This window comes from Equus asinus, chromosome 6, assembly GCF_041296235.1.
Source record: "Equus asinus isolate D_3611 breed Donkey chromosome 6, EquAss-T2T_v2, whole genome shotgun sequence".
NCBI lineage: Eukaryota > Metazoa > Chordata > Mammalia > Perissodactyla > Equidae > Equus > Equus asinus.
In genome coordinates, this window is record NC_091795.1 from 75416921 (window position 1) to 75441355 (window position 24435).

Below are 24435 nucleotides of genomic sequence, written 5' to 3' on the forward strand. Positions count from 1 at the left end.
CACCACATTCCCAACTAACACCAAAAAGCAGAAATGTTTCTTCCAATCTAGTATCTGATCTCCCGATTCTATTTATTCTTTGTGACACTCCATGAATAATTTTGGCTACATGTCTAACTATTTTCCAAGAAAGTAAAAAATACTGCTTACTATACTTCTGAGATACAGATGACCATCCATTCACTAGAAAGTAGTTTTGTGCAAATTTATGTAGGAACTCTTGTGTGCTTAATTCTTCTCTAAGACAGGTTAAACCAATATAGAAGTCTCCTCTTTGAGGAGTAAGGTAATCAAGGCTAAGCCTTCTTAAAATCATCGCACCTATGTTAAGGAAAATAATTCTCCAAAATTATGTTACCCTGGCCATTTTTTCTTATTCCTGTACCTAATAGTAAAAACTCACTTTTCAATAAATTTTCTTTTATTTTTTATTCCCTAATTTTATGTAAGAACACAATATCATAAATGAAAACTAGTGAATACTTTTCATTTTGCTTTGCAGTTGCATAAAAAATGCTTAACACTTAGTGGCCTTGTTAAAAGTATAATTCTCTGTACACTGTCAAGCTAAAATGAATTATCTAGTCACAGGTGTTTATTATCTAATCAAATACAGTAAACTTTCGACATAAAATAAGTTTAACAATTTTACTCCCAAAGAGTAATGGATCTCTGGTGTAATAGTTTTATATCTAGTATTAAGACATCATTATAAGTCAAGTTTTTGCCTTAATATTTTTTATTACATGAAGTTCCTATAAACATAAATTGCTATATTTCATAGAAACCCCAACATAATCAAGACTATAGAAAAATAGAAAGCATACCTGAAGCAACAACAACACTGTAATTGTCCTGAAATCCATTTTCTGTCTTAACTTTTTCTTTCTCTTCATGGTTTTTCTTTTCTTTGTCATCTTTCTGTTCACTAATTAGTTTAGCAGTGATACTTGGTGTATCTGTAGAAAAATATTATGTAAAATATATTTCTTCTCAAAATCATTAAGAAGGGAAGCAATAAACCTCAGGGAAAGATTATACAAGATTATATTATCATTAATATGAAGGCAATGTAAATAGATTTAGAAGAAATGTTATGAGAAAGTCTGATATTGAATTCTTGCTGATATTAACGAAAGGGACTCAACCACTGTTCTTAACCCAGGATACTTAAATTTTCATTCTCTAGAAAATATTACATATTACAACAGTACTATCTCTAGAGGCAATGAAAAACCATGATTGAACAAAAAAATGATTGATACAGGTTCTCTTTACTTTCCTAACAACACAATTATGATCCAATGCTTTATTACAAGACTAAAAAGGTGAAATGAGCAAATAATATAACAGTATCTTTTGTATTATCTATTTTATAGTTTTCTTTGAGTATCTGAAAATATCTCAGTGACCTCAATTTCTAGAGCTTCTTCCTAACTATGGATTGCCTTTAGATAGCATCTGTTTTTGTGAAATTAAAAAATTCTGTAGTGGTTGGCTACAGGACACCTGCATAGAGAGAGAGCTCCTGAGATCTACAAAGGGTCTCCTTTGAGTCTTTAGTGGCTACTGATGAACATTACATAACAGAAACCTACCTTATGCCAGGGAAATTACTTCTCAAAAGCAGCAAGGGGACCAACCCCAGGGTCTAAAATGAGGGTTGGAATATCTAGCAATCTCAATGCCTAGTGAATTTCTAACAGAGTTCTCAGAAGGGTATTGCTTCAGTAAGGGGGCTAAATAAGCCCTAGACCTCCATTTTCAAATGTGGTACCCTACTTCTATTCTAATATAGTACTTATTTAAAATCAAATACATTAAAATGAAAACTTTAGTTCCTTGGTCTCACCAGACACATCTCATGTGCTCAACAGGTCTGTACTAGTCAGTACAGGTTTACAAAAAGTTTCCATCATCAGCTTAAGTTCTGCTCTAGATTAAAAACTGCTCTGGTCCTACTTAATAAAGCTTAAAAGCAGGCCTTAAAAGCAAAAGTCTGTTTTCAAGTAATATAACTACATCTCAGAACAAAATAAAATATATTTATTAGAATACAAAAAATATCCAGCACCCAAAAAAGTAAAAAGTAAAATTCACATTGTCTGGCATCCAGTAAAAATTTCCCAGCAAATAAAGAAGCAATAACATACAATCCATGAGAAAAAAAATAATCAACATAAACAGACCAATATGTCCAAAATGATAGAGGAAAGTTGTGTACATTTTAAATAAGGACAAGAACATATAAAAAAGAACCAAATAGAACTTCTAACAGATTAACCACCAAAGAGAAACAGATCAATCTGAAGACAGAGCAATATAAATTTGTAATATAATACTTATATATATATAAACCCCAAATTTTAAAATAGGGAAGAAAAAACGAACAGCGCTTCAGTGAGCTGTGAAACAACTTCAAGAGGTCTAATAAATGTATATTGGGAATCACCAAAAGAGAGGAGAGAAGTTGGGAGGCAGAAAATATCTGAGAAAATAATAGTCAAAAAACCTCCAAAATTGATGAAATTTATAAACCCACATAAGAAAGTCAACAAACCCAAATCATAAGCATGAAGAAAACTACAAGGCATAATAATAATATGATATAATAATAATCAAACTGGTAATAATCAAATTGCTTAAAATCAATGATAGAAATTTGTAAAAGCAAAAAATACTGACACATAACCTTTTTTTGAAAGTGATATAGCCAAAAGCTATGAGAAGTAGGTAAAATTACTGACTAAATAACTTTGGATGATTTGTCTTCAGATATGTTAATCAAATATATACACACATGTAAATATATCGTAAAATATGGCTAAAGATCATAAATACACTTTAAAGGACTAAAGCATTACTAAACAGGTTAAATTCACCCAGTTTTGTTGTTTGCTCAGAATGACTCTGCTGGACTTCCTACTAGGATGTAATGTTCTTCCAAAGCAATCAGTTTAGTTTTAAAATTTTTAAGTAATAAAGGGAACTATGATGTAAAGTATTCTAAACTAGAGAATACGACATTTTAGACATTCTTTTATAGTAAACAAAAATGTTAAAATTACAGTTATTTGGTACTATGTCTATACTTTTCCATTATCAAGTTAAACGTATGTATGAAATCTCAAAACTTGAACTTCAGTACTCTTCCCCACTTCCTTGAATTAATTAATTTTTATTTTTTTCCTCACGATGTAGAAGGGACAAGTTCAGAGCTATGTTAGAAAAATGTCTATAAAATCAAATTTTCAAAAATGTTCAGCTGTAACAGATAAGGCAGACATTTCCAAATAAGAAAAAGCTGTTATTTATACATTATTCTAACATTTTATTGTTGTAGGAAAGAATTACAATTTCATGCACATACTTGTGTTAGATGCAGTGACTAAAACTGGAAAAGAATCTTTCTACTTTACTTTATAAAAGTGATCATCTCCATTCATGTGGTTTCACTTACCATCTATGTACGGTAACGACTCCCAAATCTCTTCAACCCAGTCTTTTATTCTAAGCTTAGATTTCTATTTCCAACTGATAAACAGACATCTCTAACTTTTTTCTGAGATACTCATTTCCTTCAGTTATCAATGTTGCTTAAAAACTTGGGTACCCCCATAATGTATACAGATAGAAACATACTTATATTTAAACTAGAATGCAGACGTTTAAAGTTTTCAGTTTATCTTTTTAAACACTTTGAGGGGCAGAGTATGTGTCTTGCTTACTTTTACAACGCTAGAACATATTACTGAGCTTACACATAGAAGATGCTCAGTGAATTCATTCACTGATTAGGATTTCTGAGAGGCAATAAACTCAAACTATCCACAATCAATCTGCATTCTCCCTCAAAAGCTGCTTTTACTTTAGTAATCTATATGCTGTTTGAAGGCATTACCTGGGAGCTTTTGAAATATAGACAAGAAACCTAGCGGAAAAGTTCTCCCTGCTTTCTTCACTGACTATTATAAACAGTAAGGTCACCAGTCAATTCTACTTCATTTTCATCTCTTGACCACTCATTTCTTCCCCAGATTTAGTAAATGTTAATTACTTAGAATCCTATCATCCAACCTAAAACCCTGCAATCCACCTACTATAAAACAGCCAAATGGATTATTGTGAAAAAATTCCATCAATGGCTTCCCACAGCTTGTCTACATTTCCAACCGTCCATTCTGTCATTATTATACATAACACACATCACACCAAACGAACTATAGGTGCTGGAGTGTACTGTACATTATGTCCACGTCATCAGCTTCTTACTCATGCTTCAAAACGTGAAGATATCTTGACCTCTTCTAGTCATTAAATGGTTGCTGACTGAGTGGATGCAGTAAAACAAAGTTATAAAAATAATAAAATTTCATATACATCTAACATAAAGTTAAAGAAAAATTGATATTTAGATTTGACTTGCCTGACACTCTGTCAAGAACTTCTGATAATGTCGTCGAGACTGGTAAATGAAGTGTACGGAATTTGTGGCCTGCTCCATACATTGGATGCTGGATGACATGGCTAGTAGCATTAATTCTACCTTTGTACAGCTGAAAATTAATTCAAAAGAAATCAAGAAATGATTTTTAGAAATGTATATCGTTACAAAACAATTTCAAAAGCATAAAAGAATTTAAAAATTCAATAATGCACACACTATATAAAGGGTTTACTTTACATATTTCTTCAAATGTAGCACATTTATTTGCCATGTGATTTGTTGGCCAACATTTACATTAGCACTACTGTACCCTAATATTCTGCCACTTTTCCCCAAATCAAATTGTACCATTCACGGTAAAGTATAATTAGGTTATTCTAGGCAGGGAGGGTTATCCGCAAGAGATTTTTAAGTTCTATCGTTAGGTATAAAATTTGTCCCAGTTGCAGTTTGCTATATGAGAAATTAGAATGTTGAGATAACTGCAAGCCCTGATATGAAATTACAAAATATATTTACATACAGCTTATCATTAAAATTTAATTTAACTGTTAAATACTCACTGGACAGGGAGACTGAAGAAACATTGTCACTTTCTCATCTTCCAACATCAACTGCAAAAATAATCTACGTATAAACCCTGAAATGTTCCCCGATGTTGGGAGGTTCCCTCTTTGAGGAGATGTCTGAAATAGTTCACAGAGAACCTGGCCAGGCAAGAGATTTAAAAAGTTAAATACAGTATTTATTTGCATCTTTGTACTCTGAAGAATAAAGAGGAAATTAAGAATGTCGATTAACAAGTATATGTGAATTCATCAAATAATCAATTAAAGAATACATTATATCATCTTAAAATATATAAATACAGAGTATATAAAAAGTTAAACGTGCAACAAAAATTTCTGTGGATAAGAAAAATTATTACTAGAAGATTTTCACATAATAAATATCCAGTATAATCAACTTAGTTTTAAATTTAGTCAGTATCAATGTGGTTACAATGCAATAAAAACTATGAAAAAAGTACACTGAAAATATAAAACAAAGCCTTAAGAAGAAGCTGAGAGATGAGATTTAGGCCAGAAAGTAACAGGACACAAAATTTCATGCTAGCTAGAGGCAGAAATCAAATTTTCAAATACCCATATTTGTGGAATTGGTTAAAATTAGTAATTTAATCATTTCTCTTTAATTAGGCACATTAGATACAGTTTCCTAATAATTAATCACTTTAGGCAGTAAAGTATCTTCCTCTCCTTCTAAACAGTTACACCATACAGTATTTTTTGAAAGTTATGACAGCTATCCTTCTAGATATTAATAAAGTTTGACCTAAATAAGCAGTACTAAATAAGGTAAAAAAAGAAGCTGATTCCTATTTATCGGTGTCTACAACGTCTCAGACAGGCTCTATGCTAGATACTTTATATACATTGTAATAGTTAATCCTCTCAAAAAAATCTTTGAGGCAGGTATTACTACGTCCATTTTATAGGTTAAACAACTTGTTTAAGGTCACAACACTTAGAAAGGAGCAGAATCTGGCAAAAAGCAACTCGAATTACTCTTGAGATAAGCCTAACTTTTTTGGCACCATGGACTTAATACAATGAAATCACCTTTCAGACTTTTAATGTGATTTGTCAAGAGTCTCCTATCTGAAACCTACGCTAACATCCACTTCATTAGAAGCAAACCAACAGTTGTAACAATCCAGTTACAACAAAAGACAATGCATCAATGCCGATGAGGCTCTCAATGACCACCTTCAAGTGATCAAGCCTGTTTCAGCAGCTGAAGTTTTATTCTTTTAGGCTTGTTCTGTTTACTTGGGGGAGTTTTTAAGGGAGGAATGTATGACCCATAGCTAGAATCTCAATGAAGTATCCCATTACCTCATAAAAAAGAATAACTGATTTATGTGACAGTTCAGGGGAGAAGGGAGGAGGTATCAGTACTTTATTTTTAATAATGGTTTAAATTTGGATCCACCCAACCCCAAACTTTACCATCAACCTGCCCTTAATACATGCCCCTTTCTTAATTGATTTCACTGTGTTATGTGACAGCATATTAAATAAGACAGCTACAACATAAGCCAGTTTTCTACTTTTACCTGTGCCATCAGCTTTTGATTATTAGGGTGGCATGAAATGCACTGCAGAAAGAACGCAACGGTTGCATTCTCAATTGCTGTCCTCTGTTGAGTAGTCAATCCTGTTGTAGCAGCTGAAGAAAGAGAAGCTGATCTTGCACTGGTCTGCTGTGCACCTAAATTATGTCCTCCAGAAGTGGACCCAGAGTGACACAATAAAAACAGAAGTGCTGTCCATAGTGGATTGACTTCAGACCCACCGAGCCAGTCTTTCATAATATGGCTATTGCCAACTTCTGTCAAAAACCTAAGAATAGGAGCAACCAGGTCTGCTGTGATAGGCATCTTACTACATTGCTGTGGAACATGATGCCGCCTGAGTTTGTCCTGGGAAATATCTAGTGACTGAGCAATGCTTTCTGAGTAAGAAATGTGGGTAAAGCAGAAACTAGCCAGACTCCTCACAAGAAGAGAAGGCAAACCTGAGTCCAATAATTGTTTGATAGCTTCTGGAGATTGAGAGGAGGAAGCAAGGGTTGCCAAATGTGATTCAGTCAGTGTGAGAGGCGCTTGTGCATTTTTAGAGTCATCTGTTAAAGACGAACTAAGATCTTGCTTTTTACTATCATCTGTCATGGACAGCCTATGGTGACACTGTACTGGAGGAGGGGTAATTCCCATCCAGCCCATGAGCAAAGAAAAATAACTTGGGTGTATGTGACACATCGAGCAAAGTAGACTGTCAACAGCTTTCTTCAAAACCATATTGCAGGGAAGAGACATGGACCAATTAAAAAGCAACCTAGGGGAATAAAAGATACCACGTTAACAACACATACATATTTTTAGAAAGACCTCACTGCTTCAAATATTTCTGAGAGATCACTCTGATGAAAGTTATAGTTTATTTGACATTAAATATTATGACTTAAGATTTCAGGATGACTGCTTGTGAGATATGTTATTTAAGTAGATTGGAGGTTAGATTAGACTTGTAAAATGAGTACAGAAAACCAAGAGATTTATATTAAAATAGTTCTACCATTCTGTGTGTGACCTCAAAAAAGTCACCAAGAGAAACAATGAAAAATTATACCAAAGAAATGTTTAGATTGAATTGACATGACTGATGGCTTAAATTCATGTCTGCAAATTGAAAACTATTAATGAGTTTCACTAGTAAGTCATGGATTATGCCAACTGGTAGGGCCAAATATGAAAATGACAGACTAGAGGACAAAAGGCCAACCTTTATGAGTCATAGAACTCTTGAGAAATAAATATAATATTCTGCTACAGACTTAGCAGTTATCAGGCAATAAGTTCAGCAAACCCTTAGCTGAGTTTGGTGTAGAAATGTGAGTAAGTGGAAACTACTTCTCAAAAGAACAATTGTAACAGCTGTCTAGAAAGCAGTAAAAACAGCTAATTATAAAAACTTGGTCTAAAGTAAAGAAGTAGGTCTTCCAAAATTTCTCACAATACTTTTCCTTCATAGTTTCACATTAAAGATAAAAGAATCTAGTGGGTAAATTTGCAAATGAGAATAACTACTGTGAACTGTGGAAGCACCCTTTAAACTTTTTAACTATAGGTGAGAAAAGCGGACAGGGACACTAACATATCTTCATAAACACAGAGGGGAAAAACATCATGAAGACTAATTAAATTTGTGTGACATCTAATTTCAAAATTATACCTGATTATATTCAATTACTATTTTCAAAGTATTATTTTTATCCAAATAAGCATATAAAATACTGCTTCATCAAGTGAAAACCTAAAGTGATCTAGTACTGGGAAAAAAAAAAGATTTCACAAACCATACTTACTCAAAGAGCTCTCGGTCCAGCAGTGCTGGTAAGTCATACTCTACAAGCAGTTCATAACTATGCCATAGAATTGCTGCTACACAGTGCAAGTGAGAAGGAGATGGCATTAGAAGACCATACTCTATGGTTGAAGAATTAGGGCACAAGTAGCTCATCCTGCCACTTCTCTTCATAGCAGCCACTCTTGCAGAATCACTGACCCATTTTAACAAGGCCTGAATTCTTAAAAGAAGAAAATATATTCAAATAACCAATTATACCACAACCGATAATTTTATATGGATAAATATCACCACTGTATGTAACCAAAGTATTTATCAGAATAGTGTACTAATTGTTCTTGATGATTTTAATCTAAAATAGGAGGGAAAAGGAATTATATCAGCAATAAAGGACATAGTAGTTCTAATTTTCCAATAACCTTACCAATCTCAACAAATGAAAATGTTTGAGAGAACACAACTATAATTTAGCAAATAAACACTGATTCTCACCTCATTTATGACAAAATATATAAATATATACAACTATAGGACACATAGCTTAACAAACTCACCCTCTCCTCTCAATTGCCTTTTGTTTTATAACAAATTCACACAATGTAGAGCAGTGACCTGGGGCCAATTCTTCATTGCAAAGAATCTCATACAATATAGTAGGTTTCATACTTCTGGCTCCGAACTATAAAATACTAGTAGCAGCCACCCACGTTCCCTCACTCTGATAACAGAATATAGCCCCAACATATGTACTTTTTCAAGCACCACCCTACCCTCAAACCCCTAGAGCTGGGGACCACTAAATGAAAGCAAAAGACTTTTTAAAGCAATAATGCTCTGGAGTCTTTATTTAAAAAAGAACGGTGATAAGACTTATTGCCAAGTACTTAAAACACTGTATTATCTTTGTTTTGTTTGCCTTCAAATTTCTAGTTTAGACCACAAGAATCTTTGCCTCAGGGTAAAAGAAAGGGGGTCAAAGGTATATACTACAACTTAATCCCTCCTTCTACCCTGGAAGACTGAAGATAAAAGCCTTTACATTTCATATAATAGAAAATAAACACAAGTTAGAGAACGGGAAGGGAGATGAAACAATTAGGGAAGAGTACAATTTTCTCAGTACATAGCAGCGAACAATCTAGTTACTATCATTAGTTCTGAAACGTTTATGTTTTAAAAAGAATTATGCAAAGAAAATAATTTTATTAAGTGTAATTTTCTTATAATAAAAAACTATTAAAAATTAAATAATCATAAGATACTTCAAGAAATCTGCTCTAGAAAAATATTTAACACAAACTTTTTATGTATTTCTTAACCCTATCAACCATTATGATTAAAATTTGGCATAAATTCCTATTTACTTTGTCAAAAAACAGTCCAATCTATTTTTAAAAAGTTCTATCGTTTATATAAAGCAAAAAGTTTAATGGAAAAGAAGTTAGCCTGTTTAATATTTTGAAGTTATCATGCTGAAAATAAATTTACTTTGTTAAATACGCCACTTAAACATTTTTAATCTAGAGAACATGAAGGCAATTAGCTGAAAATAAATGAGACCTATTACATTATCAGTGATTAAGTAACAATTTTTCCTAGACACCCTCACTGCCTGGCACTCTATTCCATACCCCCAAGTGTGACCTGCGTAAATCTTCCCTTGTGAGTAACACTGCTCTGTCTCCTCAACTCCAAGGGCAGAAAGCCAGACTCTAGTATCTAGCACAATTCCAGGCATATAGCAGCTACTCAGTAAGTACCTATAAAAATGAGCAGGTAGCGAACAAAAAATTATTTGTTAATAATTTATGAGGAAATTAAGAAAATACCAAATGATTTCATTTTAAATACAAATTAACAAAAATATTAAAGGATATGAAATATCCTATACATATATAAAAGGATATTAACTCAGGAAATAATCTCTAGCATAAAGATTATTTAGAATCACACAGTCTATAAATGTTCTTCTGATATAGATGATATTCATAAAAACAGAGAATATCAAAACCACTCAACAATTTTTTAAAAATCTGTTTCAAAAATACTTGGAGTTCTTATCAATTTGGAGGTAGAAGACATCAGGGAAGAACTACATTAGTAAAACTCTTCTAAAATTATATTATACTGAAAAATCACTAAACATTTAGGTGAAACATTCAGATATTATTTACTTGGTATGACAGTGTTTCACTTTGTGGTAGGAAGCAGAAGAAACATGGTAGAGTCTTATAAACAAGTGATAATAAGTAATCAAAACAAACATTATTACCATTATCAAAACAGTCCAAGTACCTAATATAGACACAATATTCCTATATTCACACATTTAATAAGTACCACCTAAGATAGACAATATGAGTATGACTCCATCAACTTACACAGATCCCCTCACAACATGGTTGTGATATATTTAGTATTTTATTCCAATCCACTCCTCAAAAGCAATATTGATTAATATTTCTATTCGAGTTCAAATATGCTTATAATATATCCAAATATGTCAAACTCTCCAGATGTTGCATCATGTAAGGCATACAGGTAAATGTATAATATAATCAACAGTCAACTTTTATTAAATGACCTAAGGCAACAGTATTACAAGCAACATTCGCTATGTGTGATTATGTGTATGTGTGTCCTTAAATGAAAAATGAGATTGTCATATACCTGTCTTTTGTTCCAGGATCCTGAGTTGTTCCAAGCTGGTAAAGAATGTCTATTGTAGAGTCAGAAGAGAGTCCATTCAGTCTTCCAAAAAGTAAAGGGCTATTTAAATCTTGAAACAAAGAATCAAAAGAAAAAGTTTGCTAAATAAGCAAACGGGATGGGAAGATCTGATCAATTTCACTTTAAATTATTCTTTAAAAATAACTCTTCTGTAATTTCCAACACAATAACAAAAAATAAACTCCAAAACTAATGAAGCAATAATGGAAGCTAATTTCAGAAACAGAACTAATCACAAATACCACACAGTCCAACTGTCATTACTTTGCAGATACATAAAAATTAAAATATCAAAGTTAACTGTCACCTGCAGGATCACTGCCTGATGCTGCACAATTTCTCAGAAGAATGTCTATAAGCTTGAGGCCAATTCTAGTGGACTGCAGTCCTATCTTTACAAGCACGACCTCAATGTTGGGTGAATGCATTCCACAGTACGGCGACATCAATAAGGCAGCACAAGTCTGTAGCAGATTAGCAGTTGGTGCAGCCGCACTTGCCATCATTCCTTCCAAATCACTTATGTGAGTAAGGCAATGATGTAATAACCGTAACCATCCAATACTGAAATACACAACACAAAATGGCTTATATGGTAAATTTAAGTAACTCAAATTATTTCATGGGTAAAACAAAACTTAAAGATCTACATGTTGTGTTTCATAATAGCACCAACCTATGTAAAAGAAGTTTTAGAAGACTGTAACATCAATAAAGAATTAAACATACACTAAGTTTCACCTATAACATAACAAATAAAATTACTTCAGTAGTAATAGCATTTAGGAACTATGTGCTTGCTTTTTTTATTATCCAGGAAATGCTTTTATATATTCATATATTTACATACATAAATACAAACTTTATAGGATGGTAGACTCTCAAAACTGCAGTCTTGGCAGCTTGAGAATAAAAAACAAATCCTAGGGGCTGGCCCAGTGGCCGAGTGGTTAACTTCGCACACTCCGCTTCGGCAGCCCAGGGTTTCGCCGGTTCAGGTCCTGGGCACGGACATGGGGCTCATCAGGCCTGAGGCGGCGTCCCACATGCCACAACTAGACGGACCCACAACTAAAATATACAACTACGTACTGGGGGGATTTGAGGAGAAAGAGCAGGAAAACAAAGAAAAAAGACTGCCAACACTTGTTAGCTCAGATGCCAATCTTAAAAAAGAAATCCTAAATTTTTTTTACCAGGCAAAACTTTCAACAAATCAAGTCTATAAAATTTCCAACTATCAAAATTTACCCAAAGGATATAAATTAAATGATATACCCAGGTCTTTGTTTGGTCAGTTTGTATGGTTAAAATCTAACCCTTCTGCTGACTGGCATTTATGAATTATTATATAAGACTAGGTATCTGTCTGTATGATCAGTTTGTATGGTTCAGATGTACTCCTGGTGATAGACATCTGGAAATTCCTATATTAGACTATGATCCAAAGAACTGGAACCCATACTCACATATACCACACTCTGGGTTATCTCAAGGATTAAACACACATAAATCTCAATTTTAATCTCAAATCCTCAGGGTTCTGCTTCTACAGAATTCTTATCTCTATTAATCTTAATAAAATTATGATATTATATAGATACCTATGGAACAAAGAACTTCCTACACCTTAAAAAAGAAAGAAACCACAGAATAAACAATTTCATAAAAAGCACAGAAAACTTTTTTTAAGAGTGAGAAATAAACATACCTTGTTTTGGATACCTGATCTTCAGATGGAAGAAAGGGATTATTAACCGTTGCTGAAGAAGTGGTACCAAAAGCGGTGAGGCCCAGTAATTTAATTTGTGAAAGGCCTAATGTGCTAGCATCTCGTGGACGATGGAGTCTAAGGCAGACAGCAGAAGCTACTTCAGCTTTTACAAGCTGAATTTTTATGTAGGTGAGACCACTTGTGATAACAGGAGTGGACAAAGGTAGCATATTTACTCCATCTGCACTTATTTCAACAGACACTGAGGATGGGCAGGCTGCAGGAGGAGAAAAATTAAAGAATCACTAAAGAAAAAGTGAACTAGACCTCATATTATAGTGGAAATCCCGGTAAAACAGCAGCTTTCAGTTATATTTATTATGAACTAGTAGAAGGAAATTTTATACACCAAATCATACTTTGTCACTGACTTTCACCATAACTGATTTTGGAGCTATTTTCCAACATAAAATATGAAATCGACAATATAATAAAAATGGTTTAAAAAATTCTAATATTCAGCTAAAAAAGGAATAACTGAAGATATGTAATCCACATGTACTTGATTCTATCCAAGGAAAAGAGCAGTCAAAAAGGCAATTACTCTGTTATTTCTACTTCACTCAGAATTATCACCAAAAATATGGGACATCTGATTAATATGCTATGGGTTACTACTATAAATAATTTGGGAAGAATGTAATTGTTAAAAAAAAAAAGTGCTTTCCCACCAACTCATTATTTCACTACTATCATATTGCATTGATTTTAAACATAGCCATGTTTAGAAACTGTTTCCACTTCTAATCTTTTGTTTCTCTTTCAAAATTTAAACAAATATCCAGTTTTCTTTTTAAAAAGATCACTCCCTGCTAAAATTTAAGGAGGCCCAATGAAGTACCAACCAGCAGCTGCTATGGGAAAATTATTTCTATCTAACATAACATGGAAGCCCATATAATAAATTTTCTATCAACTAAAACAACATTTGAATTTTGATTTTAATTTTAATTGTAAAATTAGGACGTAACTTTTATTGTATGCCAATTACATACCAGGTTTACACTGAGAATTAGACAAGTTACATCAATTTTTAAATTTAATGTTCATAACCTTTTGAGATAAATATTATCCACATTTACACAAGCTGACAAACTCAAAAAGATTAAGTAATCCAAACTCCCACAGGAACAAATAACACATTTTATATTTAAGTCCACGTTTGATTCTAAAGGCTATGTTATTTCCAATGAAACACAATGTATCTTCAATTTGTGCTCCAATCCAATAATAAAACCAAAATGTCTTATTAAGCATATGTAGGCAACACCTAACCTATAGACTTTTATAATGAACAGAGTTCTCCTGTGTAACATTCGTCCTATCTCAATTCCCATGTCCAAATTCTAACCATACTTCAAAGCTATCATTTACATGAACCACTCTTTATCTTTCCAAATAAAATCAATTTCTTCCTCATCTTAGATTATCCCAAGTCTTATACTGGCTTGCATTTTACCATGTAATATATTTTTTGACCTGCTAAAACACAGTGGATTAGTGTTTTTCTTTTCTACTATTTTATTCATTATATCTGTTTTTATTTAAGACGTGTGGATTCCACAACCGTTTATTAGGGTATAATAATAGCCTAATCTTGCAAATAAGTGGAAAAATTTATTCTTCCAAATATGCCAGGGATGTACAAAATTTCCTATAGTTCTTCATGTAATTATTGAGTGGCATTTGATAGCAGTAAGAATCACTCAAAGAACATAAACAAACGTGATAATTTGAACAATTCTGTAAAAACTAGTATATTTATATAGAAAAAACCTGGGGACCATCATAAATGCAAAGTAGTATTTCCCATTCCTTTATGAATACTTGAAAGAGTTCCTGCTGTTCTTAATGTGTAACTTGCTTTCTAAAAATTCTTTTGAATTATTTACCTGGCAAAGTTACAACAAGATGTACTCAGTAAAAAAGCATCTAATGAATGATACTCAAAATATTACAAATTTTAAAAATCACACTCAAATATTCAAAATATTACACTCAAATATTACAATAAAAACTTCTTTACAGATGTAATTATCTTACAATGGGGGATAGAGGGAGAAATGAATCGATGTTAATTTCACATTACAGAGCTAGGAAAACTAAAACTGCTATTTAGAGGTATGTAAACTAACTCATTTTGACTTAAAGCTATTGCTTAATAAATGTGAAGATGAAGAAAGGCAAAATAATGCATAATGGGAATATATTTGTTTGGATTTCATACAACATTCTATTTGTTTGAGGGGAATAACCATGTTAATCCATTTCATGGGAAATGATTTGGGTGGTAACGTTTAATATTAAACTAAAAACTGTTCAAAATTAAGCAATCTGGAAATAAATCTGAGTACATCACTGCTAAATATTTTCCTCATTTTTAAATGTTTCTATATTATAGTTTATATTCATGATGTGTCTTTATTAAAAATATTACCCACTTGCAAGAGATGCAAGGTGAGGTTGAATATGTATCTCTTTAAGAAGCACTGCTGCAGGAAGGTGAATGGTAAGGTCGCACCAAGCCTCCTCTGGCAGAAAGATGTAGGACCAAGCAGCAGAGCGAGCTCTTCTATGGGGTGGTGTAGCCTGCAAAAGCACCTCGGCTGGCTGGGCAGTAGGACTGCTAGATGTGATTGTACCTAATGTGCAAAAGAAACACAATAAAGCATCAAGAACTATTCAAATCACAACAATTACACTAGAAAAATTAGCTCAGAACATGAACATTTGATACCAGGAATGTACTTAGTACACTTAGCATGATTTGTCACAGTATTCATAAAACATCAGGACATCCAGTCAACTGGCAAGGAGACAGTTCATTATTAACTGCTGCCTACTTTCTTTATACTCACACGTCAAATGAAAACTAAAGTAGTAACAACAAATCTAGCACAAATATCCTCAAATGATTTAAATAAAAAAGAATGTCTAATATAGGCTTCAACTTGAAAATAATCACCTTTATTCTCAGTTGTCAATTTTCATGAGTTAGAAATACAGAAAAAAAATAAATAAAAGGAATTACGTAGACTGGAAAAAGGACTGTCTAAATCTGAAGTTTCTTAAAAAGAAAATACCAGTCAAAATAAGAAGGAACAAGTCCTTCAAAACTGATTAACATCTACAGTGAAGACTGACATAAAAATCTGCTATTTGGTTTCATAAATTGTGCTTCTATTTAAACTCAGAAATAAAAATAAATTTCACTACTAAAGAACTATCAAAAACTTCCTTTTAGGGGCAGGCCCCGTGGCCAAGTAGTTAAGTTTGCGCGCTCTGCTTCAGTGGCCCGGGGTTTCCCTGGTTCAGATCCTGGGTGCGGACATGGCACCGCTTATTAGGCCATGCTGAGGTGGTGTCCCACATGCCACAACTAGAAGGACCCACAACTAAAATATACAACTATATACTGGGGGGATTTGGGGAGAAAAGGCAGAAAGAAAAAATAAGATTGGCAACAGCTGTTAGCTCAGGTGCCAATATTTAAAAAAAAACACTTCCTTTTAATCAGCAGAATGTTTTGACAACTATTTTTGCTTCATACCAGCTAATAAACTACATAAATGCATACCGATAAGATTAATAACTTTTCTTACCGAGGGGTGCAAAGTTATGGATCCCTTCTGCATTGTCAGGCTCAGAGGCTAGGATTCTTGTTTTCAAAGTGCTATCAACTGCTTTATTTGGACCAGAGTCAAGAAATTTCATAATAGTTGATACCATACTTCTTGCAGTGTTTACAATAGCCCTTGTACTAGTAACCATGTTGTTGCAAATGAGCTGAACACCACCTACATTTAAAAAGAATACTAAATGAAAATTATGTTAAGATAGATGGTTTGACATTGAGTCAACTTTCACAGAAGGCTACAAAAATAAGAACATAATGTACTATCGAATGATTACACTTAAATGAGAGTTTTTGGAATTTTATCTTACCCATATCGTGGAAAGCTTTCAAGGCATCACTAGTATCCAATACTCTCAAAATAAACCACAGTAATGGTTCTGATAACTGGCAAGTAGCAAGAGAGCCCTAAAAAAAACACACATGTATACTGTGATTTTAAAATGGTGATTAAATATTTCCTGTGTATTAGGACAACTAAACTTCTTATTCAATGTAATATTCTTATATAGTTAATTATTGTAAAGTGACAGCCTTAATCTAAACGACCAAATACCAAATGTCTGCCAAAATACACAAGAAATCTTACCCGAATCAAAAAGGAAGGAAATAGTCTCCTCTCTGAACTCAGAGCATTTTTTTAAACATCTGTCTTTCCCTACTATTACCATTTCAACCTTAATGCATACTGATTTTGTATTACACTAGACACTAATTTCACTTAAAAACTGATCCTTCTCAAATAACTTTGTATCTTCCAATGGAGAAATATATATACACATGCAATAAATATTTAAGAAAAATTATATAGTGACATAAAAAAGACTCTTTAAGAAATTATGTTTTAAAATCTGCATTTGAAAAAATGGTCAAGGGACTAGAAGTTAAAATAATCACACTGATTCCTAAAATTTCATTATTTTAAAAAGAAAATATAAAATACAGTAACATTCTAATTTTTCTTTTAAAATTACCCTAATCCCTTTTAACTGAAAGGAAACTAAACATGCAACATAAGCTTGAAAAAATACTCATATTAAATTTGCATATGTAACATCTACAGAGAACATTTTGGTATTCAACTATGCTATTTTTAGGGAAAAGGAAAAAACTACTTCTCGGGACAACAGGAAAAAAAATCTGAAAGTTAAGAATATATGTTAAATGTTTTATTCTTATATCACTGTGGTCATCTTTGACAATATCCCTTCAAGAAAACTTAACTCTCCAGCTTCTACTAATAATAGAAGCTCTACAGTTCTCATCCGCTGATGCTGTTCATTTTCCAATATGTAATATGAATACTCTATTTGTCTCCGTCCTATACATAATCCTCTACTGCCACTGCTGGAAGCTACTTAAATTAGTCTAATTGTTGCTGGATTGAACTTACTTGTCTGCCCATATATCCACAGGCCATGTAGGTTAAAATTGGCTGCAGCATCATGTGGACTGTAGAAGCTTTTTTACTAAGAGTTGTCAGTATGGTAAACAATCCATCCCCAACGGATATGGCATCTAACCCACCATGAAAGTTTTCATGTTTAGTGAGATGTAATCCACTTGCCCCTAGTTCAAATAAAAAGATTACACATTTTTTAAAAACATATCCTTAAAAACCAATAATAATTAAAATAGAGAAGCCTTAAAAGCCATTTTTCCTGAAACCATTGAAGGATGGGTACATAATAGCTGTGTGTGTGTGTATACATATACATATATCTAGAAATAAAAATTTCTCTCATAACATTCAGTAAAGAATGTTTTTGGTTATCTTTTTAATAAAAGGAAATGGCTCTGTTATGACTAAGGTATAAATCAAGAAGCTATATATCATTAGCTATACACCATTGTTAGCTATACATCAAGAAGAAAGAAAATTGAAAGAAAAAGAAGCGATACTGTTATGTAACTCTATTTCAAAACATCTAATCAAAGAGAAGATATGGTTATTTCCCTTACACAAAGAAAGAAATACTAACACACAAAAATGTTATCAGAAATGGATTTTGTCAAAATTTACACAAGTTCAATTATTTAAAAAAACTAACATTAGTTTTCAATAGGTAGTAAAGTTAAGCAACTATATGGGTTTTACATTGATATATGTGTCATAGAAACTGTTGTACACTTTGAATAAAATTTTACATTTCACTTAAAAAAATGTGAATAAATATATCTCACTTGTTTCCTAATACAAAATTTGATGTGAAATTTTTCATCTTTAAAACGTTAGAGATGTGTGGCTATATATTATGGTACCTGATTTATGAGAGTGATTTTTTTTTCTTAATTTACCTCACTACAAGTTATTTTGTTAGTATTTTCCAATTTTTTTAAATTCACAATTAAAATTTTTCAATATTTCAATTTCATTTATTGATTGAAGGCACTCCGTAAAAGTTTTCACTAATAAAAATCGTGCTAAGAAGTTTACAATAAAATAGCTCCATGCTATAAAATAAAAAGAAAATGAATTCATATATTGCTTAAGAAAAGAGATATAGTACCATAAACAAGTATAAGATTAATATTCTCAATACGTACCAATTATCATCGCCATGGCACTGCTATTACACAGGCCCAGAGCAGACAAAATCTGGCTCATAATCTGTTGGTTGGCTAACACTAAGTCAGCAACATATGCAGGTGATCCTTGAATACTACTACTGCTTCCATTACCATCTTTGCCTCCTGAGACTTTTTCTTCATCTGAAACACTGTCTGTTGTACTGGAGGTCACAGACACTCTTGCACTGTATTCCCTATTGCCTGAAAGAGGCAGCTGTACTAAAATGTTAACCAGTTTTAACAAATCAAACATGAGTTGATCTCTTGTCATTTCGCCACAAACTGCTTTTGCATCACCTGGACGAATGAGGTTGGCAAAGAGTCCCCCAAAGCATGCTCGAGCACCCACTGAGCTATCTGATCCACTTCGAGACATTACTTTGTCTGAGCACGTGATATAGTGATGCACTAAAAAGGTGACAGATTCTATCACAGCAGAAATAGTACTAACTGAAACGACTTCAAAATTCTGCTCCAGAGTGAATTCTAAGAGCTTTACTTGGGCATCAAGAGGTCCTTGGCCTGTCTGGAAGGCACCCCTGTGAAAAAAAAAAAAGAGGATTAAAAAGCAATCCATTTCAAGTTGTTTTGAAAGAACTAACTACCACAATACAAGAAAGCTAAAGAATAATTAAACTTTTGGTATTCACTACTTCATTTTGTAGCAAACAGTTTAGATCTCTTCCTGAGTCGTCCTTGTTCTTGCCTCTACTTTATACAAAACCAAAAAATGATTTCCCTTCCAAATAGAAAACTAAAGGACAAGTAAATAAAATAGGTGATTTTGCAGCTACAGATTAAAATACTTAAGGCACAAGGAACTCCTCATAATGAAATGAGCTCTGGTTTGTTACATCCTCAAATGTTGCTATTTTAGACATTCCCTACTGATTTTGTTTTTCAAAAATTAAGATTCAGTCAAATAATTCTTATGCATCAAAATTGAATGCTCTCAAGTTCTGCTTATGCGTAAGATACAAAAAGCTAGAAAGATCATCACCCCCAACCTATCAACAAGAAGAAGCCAAACTAACTGTCAAGTCATAAGTTTTCTTGAATCCATAAGAGAGCTGAGATCACAGGGTACCAAAAAGCCTGAAATCCATGAAAAGACAGGCACCTTCAGGGAGATGCAACATGAGCACTGGCTTTTCTGTGTCAGAACTGGGGAAGAAGAGATTCTAGCAAAAGACAAATAGGTAAGAAGAATTCAGCAAAAACATTTAACAAATTGCTAAACACCAGGTATGCGAAGGTGGTAACACAGAACTCTTGGAGATCACCTCCATTCACAGGCACTCTCCCTAACCACCTCCCATACACACCTCGCCCTATGTATCTATTCCATTTAGCTGTTCCTGAGTTATACATTTTATAACAAACTGGTAAATAACACACTTTTTCTTAGGTTCTATGAGTCATTCTAGTGGATTATGGAACCTAAGGAGAGGGTTGTGAGAACACCTGAATTTGTAGCCAAACTGGACGGATGGGTGGGTAACCTGGGAACTTGAAACTGGCCCCTGAAGTGAGGGCAGTCTTGTGAGACTGAGCAGTTAAACGTGTGAATCTCATGCTAACTTTGGGTGGTGTCAGAATAGAATTGAATTGTATGAGACAGTGGATGTCAGATAATCAGAAAAATGATACTGAAAGAAACATCATATATTTGGTGTCAGGAAAAGAAATCCTAAAATATCATTAGGAGTTTCCCACCAGTGGAGAGAAGGAAATGCTCTCCTGCTCAGAAATAGCCAAAGATACAAGCCAGAATTTGGCTGACAGAAGGAGGAAAAAAATTCATTGATGGGCCCTGAGGCCTGCCAAAGACTGAGATCAGAGAACACCTGCCACCACTAGGAGCAAACACCAAGAAACAAGCAAAAGTAGCTGACTACTAGAGAAGCAGCCATGAAGAGAGTCCCTCTGTGGTACAATTGTATACGGAAGAATGAAAATTTGAGGATGGAGCAAGAACACTGGAAACAAGCCCCCTGTACCCGAAGCCCTACTGAAGCAGAAAGTAACTAGATCAATTTGAAGCTGATGTAACACTAAGGTAACATAGCAACAGCAAAGCCCAAACCCAGCTCAACTCCGGAAAAGAATGACTCAAATCCTCACACTAATCATACAGGAGAAGAGGCTTGTCTATTTCCAAGCATAAATACTATTTACTTCAGTGTCTAAAAGATATGTGATTATCTAAAGCAAAATACCATAGGAATGTATTATGTGTTTACAGCATATGTAAAAGTAAACATATGACAACTATGTCACAAAAGATGGGAGAAAGAAATTGGAAATACACTATTCTGAAGTTCTGACATTATACTGAGTTGAGGTAAAATAATATTTGAAGGTAGACTGTGATGAAATAAAGATGTATAGTGTAAAGCCAGGGAAAACACTATTATCAAACTTTTTAGTTATCAATAGTAAGTCAATAGTGGAAACAAAATGAAATCAAAAAAGAAATACTTAATCCAAAAGTAGACAGAAAAATATCAAAAACAGGTAATGTAGATTAAATAAATAGAAAAATGGCAAAGTGATAAATTTTAGTCCACAATATCAATAACTATTAAATGTAAAGTGGCCTAAATAGATCAATTTAGAGACAGATATTGTCAAATGCTTATATGAGAAAAGATGAAAGGTCTAAAGTCAATTTAAGCTAGAAAAGAGCAAATAAAACGCAAAGAAAGCAGAAAAAAGGAAATAACTATTACAGCAGAAATAAAAATTGGAAATGAAAAAATAAAGAATATCAACAAAGCTTTAAGTTGGTTCTCTGAAAATATCAATAACATGGATAAACTGCTAGCAAGAATAACCAAAATAAATAAGTAAATGATAAAATTACCAACATCTGAAATGATAAAAGGAATCTAACTAGATCCTATAAACATTAAAAGGATAATTAAGAAATATTACAAATAATACATTCAACAACATAGATGAAATAAACAAATTCCTTCAAGACACAAACTGCCAAAGCTCACTCAAGTAGAAAGAAAACCTCAACAATCCTTTATCTATAAAATAAATTGAATACTTTTTCTAGAAAGAAAACTCCAGACCCAGGGTGCCTCAATGGTGAATGCTATCAAATATGTAAGTAATAATCACTTTTACACAACTTCTTCCAGAAAATATAAAAGTGGACACATTTTATGAGTCCAGCATTACCTTGACACAAAAACCAAAACATTCTAAGAAAAATGCAAATATCCCTCGTAAACAGATTCAAAAATCTTCAACAAAATACTAACTAATTAAATCCAGTAAGATATAAAAAGAATAATATATAATGACCAAGTGAGTCTACCCTGGGAATGTATATTGACCAATACTTAAAAAAAACAGGGGCCAGCCCCGTGGCCGAGTGGTTAAGTTCACACGCTCCGCTGCAGCGGCCAGGGTTTCACTGGTTCGGATCCTGGGCGCGGACATGGCACCGCTCACCAAGCCATACTGAGGCAGCATCCCACATGCCTCAAGTAAAAATATACAACTATGTACTGGGGTGTTTTGAGGAGAAAAAGGAAAAAAGTAAAATCTTAAAAAAAAAAAATCAATCAATGTAATTCACCATATCTGCAGACTTTATAAGAAACAAAATATAATCATTTCAGTAGATGCAGAAAAAGCATTTCATAAAATCTAAGAGTAATAAATGATTTTTAAAAAAGTTTAGTAAGTTAGGAACAAAAGAACCTCCTCAACTTGATATCAGGCATTTACAAAAGAAGCTACAGCTAATAACATCTCTACTTCTGAAAGACTGAATGTTTTCCCAGTAAGAACGAGAAAAAAACAGAGGGCAAATTTCACCATTTCGATTGGATGACTTTGGAAGTCCTAACCCGGACTTTTAGGGGAGGGGAAAAAAAAAGCCATACACATTGGACAGGAGGAGAAAAACTGTCTTTATTCACTGACCACGTGACTGTACAAAGAAAAATCTCAAAGAGGTTACAACTCTTCCAAAATTGACCTATAGATTGATGGATTCTCAATCAAACTCCAGCAGGGGTTTTTTTTTTTGGGGGGGGGGGGACAATAAGCTGATTCTAAAATTTATATGGAAAAGCAAAGGAACTAGAATAGCCAAAACAATTCTAAAAAAAGAAGAACAAAGTTGGAAAATCCACACTACCAAATTTCAAGAAATAATATAAAAGTACCAAGGCAGAGTGATATTGGAAAAGAACAGACACAAACATCAATTTTATAGAAGGGAGTCCAGAAATAGAGCAAAACAAATACAGTCAACTGATTTTTGAAAAGGGTACAAAGAGAATTCAATGAAAACAGGACAGTCTTTTCAACAAACAGTATAGGAACACGGACATCCATAGGCAAAAAAAAGAACTTTAACCCAAATGGAAAGTTAACTCAATGTAAACCTAAAAATAAAACCCCAAATTATAAAATTTCTGGAAGAAAACATAGGGGATCACCTGCATGACACTGGGTTAGGCAAGAATTTTTTTATGACACAAAAATAACAATATACAAACGAAAACGTTGACAGAACTTCATCAAAACAAAAAACTGCTTTTTGAAAGAGACCGTTAATAAAATGAAAATATAATCCACAGACCAATAGAAAATATCTGCAAAATACTCACCTCATAAAACTGAATGCCCTCCTTATACTAAGACTGGGTATTTCTTTTCAATCTATATTATTAATGTAATGAAAGAGTTGCTGGTAATTTATCAGGACACCAGTGACTTTCTTAAAAACACGCAAAACAAAAACTAAGAGTGATCTTGGGCCGGGGCCTATGGATTCAATTAAAGAAATTGTGCTAGAAAATTTATGAAGTGTGTATATAGGGCGGAAGAGGATGGAAGAGTAGCTGAAAAGAAATTTCTAATTAGTTTTTGAGGCATGTAAACCTATAAATATCTCCGCTTTAAAAAAAACATAGTATGTAACTAAACTGAAAGCAACACTAATATTTCTGTAGGAAATGTTAGAGTAAATGTATAGAATTTTCATATGAAAACTTTTAGTGTTGTATAACTCCATGAACAGGACTATACTAAAGCCTCTACCTATTGAATATGTTTAGAGATCTCATATAGAGTTAAAAAAAAAAAAGCCTCGTTAAAAGAAAAATGAAATAAATGGTGACTGATTTTTGCTTGTCAGCTGGTTTTATTTTTATCACCCAAGTTCTCACATAATCTTCACGTTCATGTTTCCAAATACATGTATGCACATCCTAATAGCATGTCTTTGGTTTTGTAAATCTACTTTTTCTTGCCTCTATCCTTCACTGTGTATATACTACAAACAAGTTGAACTACAACCACATTCGTGTTTTAAAAT

At 33.1% G+C, this 24435-nt stretch overlaps 1 protein-coding gene across 17 annotated transcripts in view; it reads right to left on the reverse strand.

Annotated features, from left to right (window-relative positions):
* Positions 1-24435, reverse strand: part of BIRC6 (baculoviral IAP repeat containing 6) — a 223946-nt gene that overhangs the window by 76342 nt on the left and 123169 nt on the right. For all 17 annotated transcript variants that reach the window (XR_011504108.1, XR_011504109.1, XR_011504110.1 and 14 more), the window contains 13 exons: positions 19065-19627; positions 17911-18086; positions 16829-16925; positions 16486-16680; positions 15325-15525; positions 12821-13100; positions 11417-11673; positions 11050-11158; positions 8378-8599; positions 6567-7347; positions 5011-5154; positions 4427-4556; positions 828-959 (listed from right to left, as the gene is read on the reverse strand). Coding sequence is in view for 14 of the 17 variants with exons in the window: in XM_070512298.1 (XP_070368399.1) it covers positions 828-959; positions 4427-4556; positions 5011-5154; positions 6567-7347; positions 8378-8599; positions 11050-11158; positions 11417-11673; positions 12821-13100; positions 15325-15525; positions 16486-16680; positions 16829-16925; positions 17911-18086; positions 19065-19627 (3287 nt within the window). In the remaining 3 variants the exon portion in view is untranslated. The remainder of the gene's footprint in view (positions 1-827; positions 960-4426; positions 4557-5010; positions 5155-6566; positions 7348-8377; positions 8600-11049; positions 11159-11416; positions 11674-12820; positions 13101-15324; positions 15526-16485; positions 16681-16828; positions 16926-17910; positions 18087-19064; positions 19628-24435) is intronic.